At 39.7% G+C, this 12507-nt stretch overlaps 1 protein-coding gene across 1 annotated transcript in view; it reads right to left on the bottom strand.

The window, feature by feature from the left end:
- Window positions 1–12507, bottom strand: part of EFCAB6 (EF-hand calcium binding domain 6) — a 107067-nt gene that overhangs the window by 50675 nt on the left and 43885 nt on the right. Inside the window, 1 exon segment of the mRNA XM_075088236.1 lies at window positions 7538–7709. Within this exon segment, the coding sequence (XP_074944337.1) occupies window positions 7538–7709 (172 nt within the window).

The raw sequence follows: 12507 nt of genomic DNA, 5'->3' as shown, positions 1-12507 counted from the left end.
TGTCAGAGAAAGTAATGTGTTACGTCTTTGACTGTATAGCACAACTGTTGCACGCTAGACCATTTCCCCTGGAGCAATTCTATCCTGGTTAAGCCCTCCTCCAATTTGAACCAATGTGAACTATTTCAGGAGATCTGCCATCAAAACACCCCTGACTTAACAAAGCATAACCCCTGAAACTATTTTGCCTGATGTTCGGTTCTGGCATGACTCAGTCCTGCACAAACAGCAGCGTCATGTTGTCACAAGGTTATTATCCCACAGCCCAGCAGGATCAGGAAAGGGCAGCAGCCAGCTTCGCAGCAGGGCACCCATGTACTTCCAGTCCTGAAGGGCTAAGGTACTTTTAGGCCATAGCAAAGCTATTTTGGTCACTGTTCCAGATCTGATTCCTTCTGCTCGTTGTGCAGTGATACTCTAGGAACCTATTTTGCTTTGTTTCTGGGGAAAAAGAGACTAAGCATCTTTTGTAGGCTCTTGAGCATTTTAGACTTTTTCTGCAACATATGAGCCATATAGAGGAATAAAGTAATTCATGCCAGATTTTAAAATGGGAAAATCTTGCAAGAAAAGATGTACACACTGACATTTCACTACACCCTAATCCTGAGTGATAAGAAAAATGCTAAGTTAATGGTCTGTTCTAAGGGAACATTTCTTTTCTTTTTAAAAGATTTACATACACCAACACACAAGAGCCTGTACAACTACCCCGACGAATCACTGAGTAGTATTCACTGCATCATTTTAACTTCTACTTGTTTTACCCTTTAAATCCTTCTCCTCCCTACAGACATTCACTATCCTTCCCTTTTTTCAATTCCAGTTTCTATTGAAGTCTAGTCAAGAAAATTTGTACTCGTGTTATCTTCCTACTAAAGCTTATAAGAAGAAAATCAAGTCTCATTTTCTGTAACTACAGACCACCCTCCTTCCCAGTGAATCACATTATTGAAAAATAAAAGTTAGGAGGGTTTTTTTCTTTGCCTTCTGGTTTCTGAGACTTACTTTATGTTAAATGTGGGTCACACTTCCCTTTACAACTATGAGCTATAGTAACATATGGAAAGAAAAGCTGTGATTCTCGTAATTGGCAAAAGCAAAAACTTCAAATACAGACAAAACACTGTTGATTCTTGATTTAAATCAAAGAGCTGGCACACGCATTTTCCCTGAGGTTAACCTGTTTCAAACATCTTTTATTAGGCTACTGAATGAAGGTGCACATATTTTGGTGGGCAGGTGATTAGCTGGCTATATTATCAAACTCCTAAACTTCTAAGCCTGAATGAAGAAAAGCCTGAACATTACATCAGCCATCCACAGGTCAGCTCTCCCTTTTGTCTTAGTTCTAAAAGTGAAATAATGACAGCAGAAAATAATAATAACAGCATGAAAAAAGTAAATGTGCACCTCTGAGGAAAATAACAGAGGCATAATATGGAATTTAAAACAGGCCTTGAAGCCAATGGCAAAAGTGCCATTGACTTCAGTGGCATCAGAATTTTGACCACAAAATCTAGACTTAAAGCGTAAGTGTATATAAAAAAGAAAAAATTAATAATTACTTACTAGCTCTGGTTTGCACTCAGGGTTCTATTCTAAGAAATTAATTCAGGTTCCCTCAGCTTAATTTTTACAAGTTGAAAATCAAAACCCCTTACTTACGGTGCCTTGAAATCAGTGAAATTACTGATGGGGTAAGGCAAATAGCTGAGGTGAAAAAAATGTTATCCCAAATTATGAATATGTTCCTCTGGTATTCATTCCTCAGCAACAGTAAATCAATGAAGACCACATCCTCATTATATGGGTGGACAATACATCTATATCTACACAAACAGTAAACCTTGCTCTTTCACTGGGACTCTTGATATTCTAATAAAATTATCAATTACGTTATAGATAACCACTTTTCAGCATTCTCTAGTGAAAATGTCCCTTAACAGCTTTAGCATTCAAAAGCAGTACTTTAAATTAAAACCATAATCCAGTAAGTAACCAGATCACACCACAGAGCTCCAGTTGTATATACTGCCACTAGAACTCATCATTAATGGCTTACTGACAGATCTTTCTTCCCTGAAAGGACTAGTTACTGTTTTCTGGCTTTTTACACAAAATAGAAGAAGTTGCTGGACATCGTTACTGTCCTGTAATTTAGGATACAACATAGTTCCAAGACTGAATAAGAGTTAGAAATGCAGAGGACAAGGATCTACTCAAGGCAGAGCAATCAGTCAGTTACTTTTTGTGAGCTGTTAGCGACAACTCCATGGCACCTGTCTGCGGACCTTTAGCTAGTTCACATCCCACATGTTCTCGTTTCCCCACTGTCCTGAGTTAGATACTCAGCAGCTTAGCTAGGTCAGGAGTCAAAGAACTACAGACAGAAGGGTCATCCACATCCTAAAAATAATATAATCTCTTACAAATTTCACCAATAGTCTTTCCTTAAAAGACAAAAGTTCTGGATCTTCCAGGAAAGTTTTATTTCATGCTTTATTGCTGTTAAAATTCCTTTACCTTCCAGTATTTCCACAAAATCCAGATAACTCAACCCTCCATCTGGTAACCCTAGCTTTTCTGTTAGTAGATTAAAGTGACTGCCATCAATTGACGTGCCATGATCTTCCAACACCCATTAGAAGAGAAATAAAATAAGTTATGTAATGGCCTATTTTCTTGCTTAATATGCCATTTTGAATACTAAACGTCTGGGTGTTTTATCCTACGGCTCAGCTTGAAATTACTCTGAAAATTGATCTCTCTTCCTTAAATTTACAGTAACCCATTTAAATATAGATCTATTCTGTACAACTTCAGTTCTATACAGAAAGAGACAGAGAGCAAGATTTGACTATATTTTTGAGACTGGCATTTTGAGCAAAAGCACCGAGTGATAGGCTACGATTAAACTTCACCTGGAAGATAGAAAGTGCCAGAAGAAATGATGTTAGCTCATTTAGCAGACTAGAGGAAAACTGTCATTTGTAGAATTTGCTGCTACCAGTTTTCCCCACAAGCCTGCCACAACTACCTTCTGGACAAGAAATGCTGCAGAATAGATTCAGGCCCCTGAACAACACACAGCTACAGCAAGGAGGAAGGAAGGCACGATTCCTTCTGCACTGCTGCTCTTCAAAGCAGATTTGGGGATCCATTTTAGGAAATCTATTTTGGCAAGAAACTTTCTGTCTTTCCCCCGCCCCCCCAGACCCTTTACCTCTCTACATCTAAGAGGTGCAGTCTGGAGTGGCAGCAGTCTCCCATTGCACCCCTTAGTGTTACCTGGTGGTTGACCGTGAAAGGGATCCTTGTTTTTCTTCTACATTTCCCACCTGCTGTTTCCCTGAAAAGCTGTAGTTGCAGCCCTGCTGCTGCTGAAGGATTTCTCCAAAACATTTCATTTCCTTCAGCTTTTTTGTAACTCCTGATTTGGCTTTATTTCTTTAAAACTATCCTGCACAGCTCTGTCCTGACTTCCCAAGTGTTCCTATAGTGATTACTCTTGCCATTATATTTTAGTTAATTGTACAGATTAAAAGAAAAAATTCATTAAATAGCTGAACAGCGTAAGGAGTGTTAAAAACGTGAGAATAATTAGCAAATTATCATTCCTTTCTATGAATGTAAAGCTTCTGGATAAGCAAGCACATTTTATGTTCAGTTGAACAAGTATTTACCATCAGATCAAATGCTTAATAGTAGCGATAAGGAAATCTGGCCTCACAAATCCAATCAAAGCTGAAGAGAATCAGGCACAATAGTAATGTTGGTGACTACAGTCTCAACTATTAACACTTTTCTCTAGAGAAAAAAAAGTTATAAAATTCTGCCAAAACTGCATACAGGATTAAGTCATGTTAAATTGTATGACTAGGTCATTGTCCTGTGCTGAATGGCTCACAAAAGGCATAATTTCGAAGTCTTATTTAAAGGAAGAGGACTGATGACATCTCTGCAGGAAGGAGGTACTGTAATCCTTCACAAAAGTGAAGGCACACACAAAAATTTTGGATGTTTCCCCAGGACCCCTGACAGAACTTCAGTTACCATCTTCCTGATTTTGAACTGTATTAAAAATTAGACAAGTCCAAAGGTGCAAAGACATGGTCTGTGCCTACTTGCCCCGTTCCTAGGAGAGCCAGGCCACAGAAGGCAGAGGTACTACGTTACTCTTTAGTAAAGAAGGTGGCACTTCCCTTCACTAATCCACCTCACACCTTCGGTACTCCACAGGCAAGCAGCTGAAAAGTGTTCTTACGCTGTAAATTGTAAAGAAAAACACAGAGAACTGACAGTTTTGGCGTAACCTTCATGATGTTATGTCTGCATTTTGGGGATATTCAGGCATACCAAGACCAATTACCCTTCAGAGGAAGGTAAGGGTGCATTCTGCCCTCTCCCTTAATGTTGCTATAACATAGCGTTATACAAATAAACAGAGCTCATCCACTTCCAAGTTGGGCAGACAGCTTTTGCCCACTTCTATGGCTTGGCCTGGAATAACAAATCAGAAAACAAATATGCTTTTTTGTTTACCACTACTGCTGTTTGAGTAACCTATTCCACCTCTGAGGACAAGCAACTCTGGCCAGCTGTACATTAGCTGCCTGGCTGCTCTAAATGAAGTTGTAGATCAGTGCAGCAGTTTCAATGTGCCAGTAAGGTGAGAAATCGCATTGGCTCACCTGCCCAGCTACAGAGTCAGGATCCAGTCAAAGAACAGCATACTTTCACCTTTCACTTCGGTGACACCCCAAAATGCCTCACAACCTACCCACCTCAATGCACTTGGAACATGTCATATTTCCTTCGCCATTTGTGATAACCTAATGTATCCAAAACATCTATATGCAGCTGGCAGATGTGATACAGAGAGTCCTACATCCTTCTGAAGCATCAGCAGGAGGCCCGGGGAGATTCCCCACAATGCCTACAATGGTGCTAGTCACCCATTTCTGGATGTTTACCACTGAAACTCCATGAGCTCTGGGATGAAACGCAACTGTGCTCCCAGGGCATCTTGGTAGAAGTGTCAGGGAAATTAAAGCAGGAAGAATGTGAAAACTCCCAGTTTTGCAAAAGGTGCAGAGATCTCTAAAGACCACAAGTGATGGAGAATCAGTTTCAGTCTACACTTCACCTGAAAACACACATGCGCAGCCAGTTCCCAGAGACATAAGGTAGTATATCACTTCAGTTCTGATGAAGAATCCCTTTTAATGACCCTTATTCACACAGAGCTTTCATCCTCATTGTTTCCAGGGTAGGCTTATTTCACTCAGCACAAGGCAGGGCAGAACAGGACTACTGCAGGGAAGCAGGCCTCTTTGAATGATCATAAGCAGCAGCAGCAGGGCAGAATTCCCGGGCAGCATTCCATCCAGCTGGACTTTGCTGAGCTTGCAGGATCCAAGAACATCACACAAGTGCAGTGATAAATATACCTGGCTGCAGGTACATGATGATTTTTTTATCCTTTGTCTCTTGCCAAAACGTGAGAAATGCATCATCCATAGTGTAATAAAAGAACAATGAAATCACAAAGACTAACTGTTCAATAGCTTCTGGTGCTATACAAATATCTCAGATGTGAGTTGTACATGGACAGCCAACGCAGAAGAAAGCAGCAGGTAGAATGAGTTTGTTCTGCCTAACAGTGACAAAACATACATTACTGCACTAGCTGCAGGCAACTTATAAGCCTTTTAGGTATCACATTGTAGTGTAAATCACAGCAGCCAAAGCCAATGTCCCAAAGGTATGTGCCACAGATGTCAGTTCAGTATAGGAGGAAGGGTTGCAGCTTAACACGTTCTTAATAAGTGTATTATTAATAAGAAAATATTAAGAAAAATGGAAAATCTTTTGTGTGTTTTGTCCTCCCTCTTTCTCTCCCCTTCATTTCAAAGCAATTACACTTCCTGCATGCAACTGCAGAAAGATATCCACCTGAGTTTAAGAAAATGTGTGGCTGAATGCAGCTACAATGTCCGTGCGGGGGAAGGCTCTGTAGTAACAGCCTTTGTCCTGTCATAAGCTGTGGAGCACATACCTCATGGGTCTATGCTGAGAAGGGGAGAAAGGAAGGCAAGAGCTTGTCACCTTCTTACAGTCAGTACATTTGACCCTGCAACAGTAGCTGGTGAAAACATGTGCGGTCCATGGTACACAGATTGGAAGATGATGTTTGTAACTGAACCAGAGTGAAAACAGATTAGGACAAACTTTCTCAAGCTACTACCCAGGCCATTTTCAAAGGTACAGTTCTGGTTTAACCCTTGCTGACTCTTACCTTACTTCAGCGCCCAGACAAAGGGCAGACCATGTATTACTGTCATAGCATTCTTTAGCAGCAGCTCTTGCTTAAACCTAGGTAGACTAGGGAAATATTACTGCCATCATGTCTCTTTTTCTGTCCAGCTTCAACTTTCAGCAAAGCATTTTGCCTTGAAATGTGAAAAGAAAGAAACGTACAGATGGGTGCTTTTAGTGCCCCAACTACAGACCCAAATCCATGACCTCATAAGGCTGTCCAAAGCACAACATGCAGTCAGATAAGCCATCAAAGCTGTGACAGAGCCTGGGAACACCACAGAAAACCCTACCTCAAAAAAGACACCTACAAAATTAAATTGGAATTCTTGGCAAGTTAAAACTATACAATTTCAATACATTCATATTATTGTGGGTCCTCTCATCACTGAGATGCTGTACCCAAATCAGCTAACCCAGCATCAAAAGCCACTCAACATCAAACAGTTACACTGGAAATTTACAGCATGATCAAATCCATTGAATTCAAATAAGAGCTACAGAAAAGTTCTCCTCTGCTGTTGGGGACCAGTCTATGCCCTGAAATGCTACTAAACATCTAGAGGACATTTCTCTGACACAATCACTCCTTTGAAAGTAGAGAAAGAGTGAGCAAAGAAGAGATCTGGGGACCCCAGGGAGTGTCCCCTAGTCCCATCATGATTATGGGGGACACTGCAGTCAGGAATCTGAAAGATGGCATAAAATTAGCTTAGGTCATTCTCCCTGAAGTGTCAGGCTATATCTGTTAAAGATCTTGTTCTTCTCCTACCTCTCTCCAGTTCCTACCAGCTACCACTGTGCAGTTGCAAAGAGGGCTTAAGGACTCTGAGTTAAGGCTTAGGTGATTCTTTAAGGTATGCCTATTCACTTCACATAAGAGGCGTGTTGTTGGTTGACATTAGACCTCCAAGTCCCAACTGTGTCTTGCCAGTCCCAATTCATACGTGCTCTTTTTGACGACTGGGAGCTCAAAGTTGGCACCTTGAAGCTTTCAGTGTCTAGTGCTGCTACAGGATGACAATTTTATGTCTTTAAAGACAAGTTGAGGTTCTTTCTCATCCAATAACCTGCATGAGACCTGTATATCTCATCAGTAACTGAAACAGTCCTGGAGGATTTACCTCTAGCTGTGTGAGCAGGCACGTTGCTAAGACAATAAGCATCTTTCTGGGAAAAGTACACGAGAGAGAAAAATAGCTAATGTTTTTCCTACCTTCTGCAAGCCAACTTTATTAATTTTTCCATGTGATTTCTTGTTGTAGGCAAAAAAGCTGCCTTTAATAGTTGCTGCCTGTTGTATCACTCTGTCCGTCAGCCTTCTAATTACTTCATCAACAGTTCTATTCTGGGCATATTTGTTAGCTTGGTCTTCAATCTGCTTGATTCTAAAATTGAAAGATTGTGCATGAAGACACGTTGCTTATTTTTTGTAGTTTCAAACATTTGATTCAGCAATAATGAACAAGACTGCTTTGATGACAAACAAGACATAGACAGGCAAGAAGCTTCTTTGATGCAAAACAAAATGATAGTTGATCAAGTTAGAGTACACATCGATTCCAAGGCCTATATTGTGCAAACATTTCTTACATATAGATTGCTTTACAAAAGAAAAAAAAACCAAACAAGAATTGACTGATATTGCTCTGAAGTATTTCTTTTGCAAATGGAGCTCCTAGACCTCTGAATCACAGGCTTAGTTTCTAATGAGCCCACATTTCTACATCAGCTAAGGAGCTATCTTTACCCTTTAATACCTCCTCAGTTAAATTGAGATGGCTAAGCTAACATAAAAGCAGTTAATGGAAGTCCTTCCATTGATTTTAAAAGGAAAAAATATATCTTATGATATTTTCTCTCTTCCTGGATCCCAAATAAATCACTTCCATGCTTTTTCCCTTTAGAGGAATGGCTGGAATACCTTTCTTTCTCAGGCCCTGTAAGAAAGTCCATTGATATGGACTATATATGCTTTTTGCTGAAATACCACAACCTTTATCAGTAAGCCATTAAAATAAATAACAACTAAATATTTCATAACTTTTAAAGACAGAAAAGAAATTAAATTAAAGGGTATATAAAGTTCCCACTTGTACCTATTTTACATCCATTATGGATTTACTATAACCCATGAAAAGCAAAGTTACAAAAACTATTTTTGTTAAATTTTAGAGCACGTATTTCCACATAAGCAAAATGCAGAAATTTTATTTTATAGATTTATTAAGTGTGTTTTATAGTATTCCCTAAACTTGAAGATAACCTTAACATTTTAACTCTTATTCTAAAAACATGCTAATGAAGAGAGTTTTACTCTGATCTGAGCAGCACACAGAAGATTAACTCTAAGCCTCCCAAAAGGGATCAAAAGATGACAGTGACTGGTGACTGCCTCCTGAGGATCTCAGATGGACTCATCTGCTGAAGGCACCTGGTCCTCTGAGATATATGCTCTTGCCTAAAGTTGCCAAAACATTACCAACTTTACCTGCCCCATCCACTGATTATTATATTCTCCTGCTTATCAACATAGGCCTTGCCATTAATACCCCTGAGAAAATGAAAAAGTAATTACAGGACAGGTGATGAAGTTAAATTCAAATGTTCTTTATATTCTTCCTCCTATTGAAGTTCAAGACTGAAGCAAAGGCTGGATGTGTCCTAGAAATAAATGAATGATTACTTGCAGGATGTCATCTAAAAGACCATCTTCCCTGTCAGGGGCTTATACACAAAAAGCTCTCTTAATCTACTAGCTTTATAACCCAGTAGGGAAGCCTCAGACTAGATTGAAGAAAGGAGCTGACATAAAAGCTCCCAGGAAGGTATTAAGCACAGCCACTGAGCTGAGGACCTAAAACTACTTGGAATAGGGTTATACATTACAGGGTCATAGAAGAGACAAAATCAGACAGAAAGGAGCAAGCATGATGGTTGTCAGCACGTGAATATAAAAAACGTTGTATAAAGAAGGGGACCCGGAAGTCCTTATGGTTCTTGGAACATCCTGGAATTTTACAGTTCATTAAATTAATCCTTATTTATAGTTCTTCTGGTAAAAACCTATGACAATATGAGTGCTACAGTGGTAGGATGCCTACTATACATCATCAACAGTGAAAAGCGGATTTGAATTTGAAGTTCTTGGAGATTTGGAGGTTTTTTTTCTGAGGGGGGGAAAAAAGAGAGGCAAAATCGAATCATCCAGGGTAAAAAATCTGGTTGTAATTGGTTGAGTGATGATTACAGCAGAACACAGGTTGGTCAGCACATTATCAGAATGTGTCAGTGACATCCTGTTGATGCTGCAAAATCTAGTGAAGGGAAAGTCTTTCTAAATTTTAACCAAATTAATACAGAGAAACTGCTTGAAAAGGTGAAATACAGCTTAGGCAGGAAGGATGATGGTATGACAGAATTTGAGACTCTTGTAAAAGGAAGGCAGGAAAACCGTGGCAAAAAGTAAATTTCTACCTTCTCAAGGAACTAAAGTCTCATGGAAAATGGGTCTAAAGGAAAAATAACTTAAGGAGTGCTGGCAGTGCATCAGTGAAATATGCCATCATGGTATACGAGAGAAGCATGAGTATATATGACCGAAATCTGGAAGGCCACAACACAATGTGAGGTTCAATATCAAAAATATCAAGAGTATTGAGAACTCACTCCATAAATGCTTCAGTAGTATGAGAGGGATCAAGAAAAAAATTGTCTTTCTATTCAACAGAGAAAGAAAACTACCAACAGATTGCATTAAGGGGATGAAGCACTTAAAGCCTCTTTTTGTATCAGTCTTTGATAAAGAGTCAAATATGAACAGGCTGCTTGAACAATGAATACTAGTAACAAACAAGAAAGAACAAATTACAGAATACTGCCATGAATTCATATTGGTTCTTAAAAAAGTGGCTAAAATTTTCTCCCAAATTTATGCAGAAAAGCAAACACTCTACCTGGCTTTAAAAAGAGGGAAGGAGAAGAACTGGAGAGTTACTGACATATTTCTAAGAAATCTGTTCCTGCTTTCAGGCAGTAATTACAGAGTCACAAAGAGTTCAAAGCCTGTTAAGAGACATAAAAGCCACTAGGGATCCTTGAGATCTACCCTGATTTCAGGCAAGCTTGTATTTTAAATTATACTCCCCTCCAACCAGCACCACTTTTACTTTGGTTTCCTAGGGAAATAAGAATAATGCAATCAGCCTTTCATCCACATCTGTCAGCCTTCCCCCTAAATTTGGAGTCCATCTACTGATTTCAGTCAAACTTGAGAGGGGTAGGGGTCTTCAGATACAGTGGTTACAAGTTTTGTGAAATTGACAGTCATGAAAAGGTGAGAGACTTTTCATTCTCCTAGTTGGGAAGGCAGGGATGTTATCTTTTCCATTTGTTAGCAGCTAGCCAAGCAATCAACGTATGTGCTTCTCTGGGTTAGCCATATACAGTTTCTTGCCCTGCTGCCAGCCTGCCGTACTCTGCGAGAAGTATGTTCTTCTTCTACCTTCAAGTAATAAGCCACAAGTACATTTACCAACCGTGTGAGACACCAAACCCTACTCTCTGCATAATTCCCATCTCAGTGGGGCTGGGTCTCAAAGTTCTTCATTCAGGCCTGAAACACCTAACCTAACAGTCTACTCTAACATGTCAGTTCTGGGTGCCAGAATGCTTGCTGAAGTTATGGATAAAGCTTCACATAGTGGCTCAGAAGTGAGGGACAGAGATATTTATTAGTAAGGCCACTGATTTATCTTGAGTTTAGCGTACTGGGTCCTCTGAGAAGGTTTAAATTGAGTTCCTGAATAATAAGCCACACTGATTCTACAGAGGATCACAAGCTTACTCCTCAGATGTTATCTGGAGGGCAAAACCCCAATTTTTGAATGATGCAGAGAGGTACAATCCTTGTAGACCCTGTAAAGTGAGCTCAAGCATTTTTACTTGAATCCTAGAGTCTTTGATGAATGATCAATGTGTGCTTGCTCTCCTGATGCAATGGTTTGAGTGTTATACAATTTTGAATATATCTCTGCAAAATGAGAGATCAGCCCAGGACAGTACTTACCATTAGAAAAACAGCATGTATCCTCAGTCTATCTGAAAGTCTCCTTTCTGTATGTATTTTTACTTTACATTAAATAGAAAATTGTCTGTAATAACAGTATCTTTCTGAAAGCTCTGTTTGCCTTTTTTCTTCTCTTTGTTGTTTTTCCTTTGATATATGTGAGCTGATACCATTTAAGTCACGAGAAAGAACAGCAACTTTTAAGTTATCCAAAAGCATCTTGTAAAAGATTCCATCAGAAGAGTTATCCTTGTATTTATAGCATAACCTGGATAAAATAAGAATTTAAAATAATTTGGGAGGTTGAGAACAATGCATAATACAAATGTCTTAAGGCAAAGACAATCAAAGTAACACATTTCCTTTCCATATACAGTTAAGGGCATTATGCAGAAGGATATCCTTAGGCACTGGAAACTAGCCTTCCCAGGCTCCTTCTGTAGCCTACAGAGAAAGCAGGAACCTATCTTAAACACTGTATTGTTACCTGGAAGACCTCCATTGACTCTAGAAGGAGCCTAAGGACACAAACCTCCCCTGCCTACAGTTACCCTTTGTGAATACCCTGCACAATTAATATTTGAATGATATGGTGGACACTTGGACGAAACTAGGCTTACCCGACACTGGCCTGCCAAATTCAGCTGCACTGGTGGAAGAAGGAGCTAAGATCACAGACACTGCGCAACTAAATCTGTCAGAAATCATGAATGAAAATTCTTGTTTACCTTAACTTGCTGCCTGGCATATGAATACAAAATGAAATTACTAGCTGCCTAAGTTAATACTCCTGGATATGAACGTTAGCAGCCCAGGAGCAGACACACTGTTTGTTCAGCCCCTTCTGTTATTCTGAGGGCAACTTCCAGCAAAGAGGTTGAGTCAGTAGTTCCCTGGGCCTGTTAAATTACCCCCTTAAATCACTGCCATATAAATTAGCAGAGCTCATGAATCAGAACCCTTGTCACCACTGTGTTGCTGCCTCACTCAGCTGTTCAGCCTTCCAAGACTTCGTTCATGTTCGTAAAGCTTTGGGGCATTCCTGGATGAAAGCAGAAGGCTCCTGTCCTTGTGCTGGGGATGCATGGCATTCTCTGCACTCCACTTATCCTAAGTGC

The sequence above is a fragment of the Phalacrocorax aristotelis genome, chromosome 1 (genome assembly GCF_949628215.1).
Source record: "Phalacrocorax aristotelis chromosome 1, bGulAri2.1, whole genome shotgun sequence".
NCBI lineage: Eukaryota > Metazoa > Chordata > Aves > Suliformes > Phalacrocoracidae > Phalacrocorax > Phalacrocorax aristotelis.
Note: the sequence above shows the minus strand (reverse complement) of the source record. Positions and strands in the feature narration are given on the sequence as shown.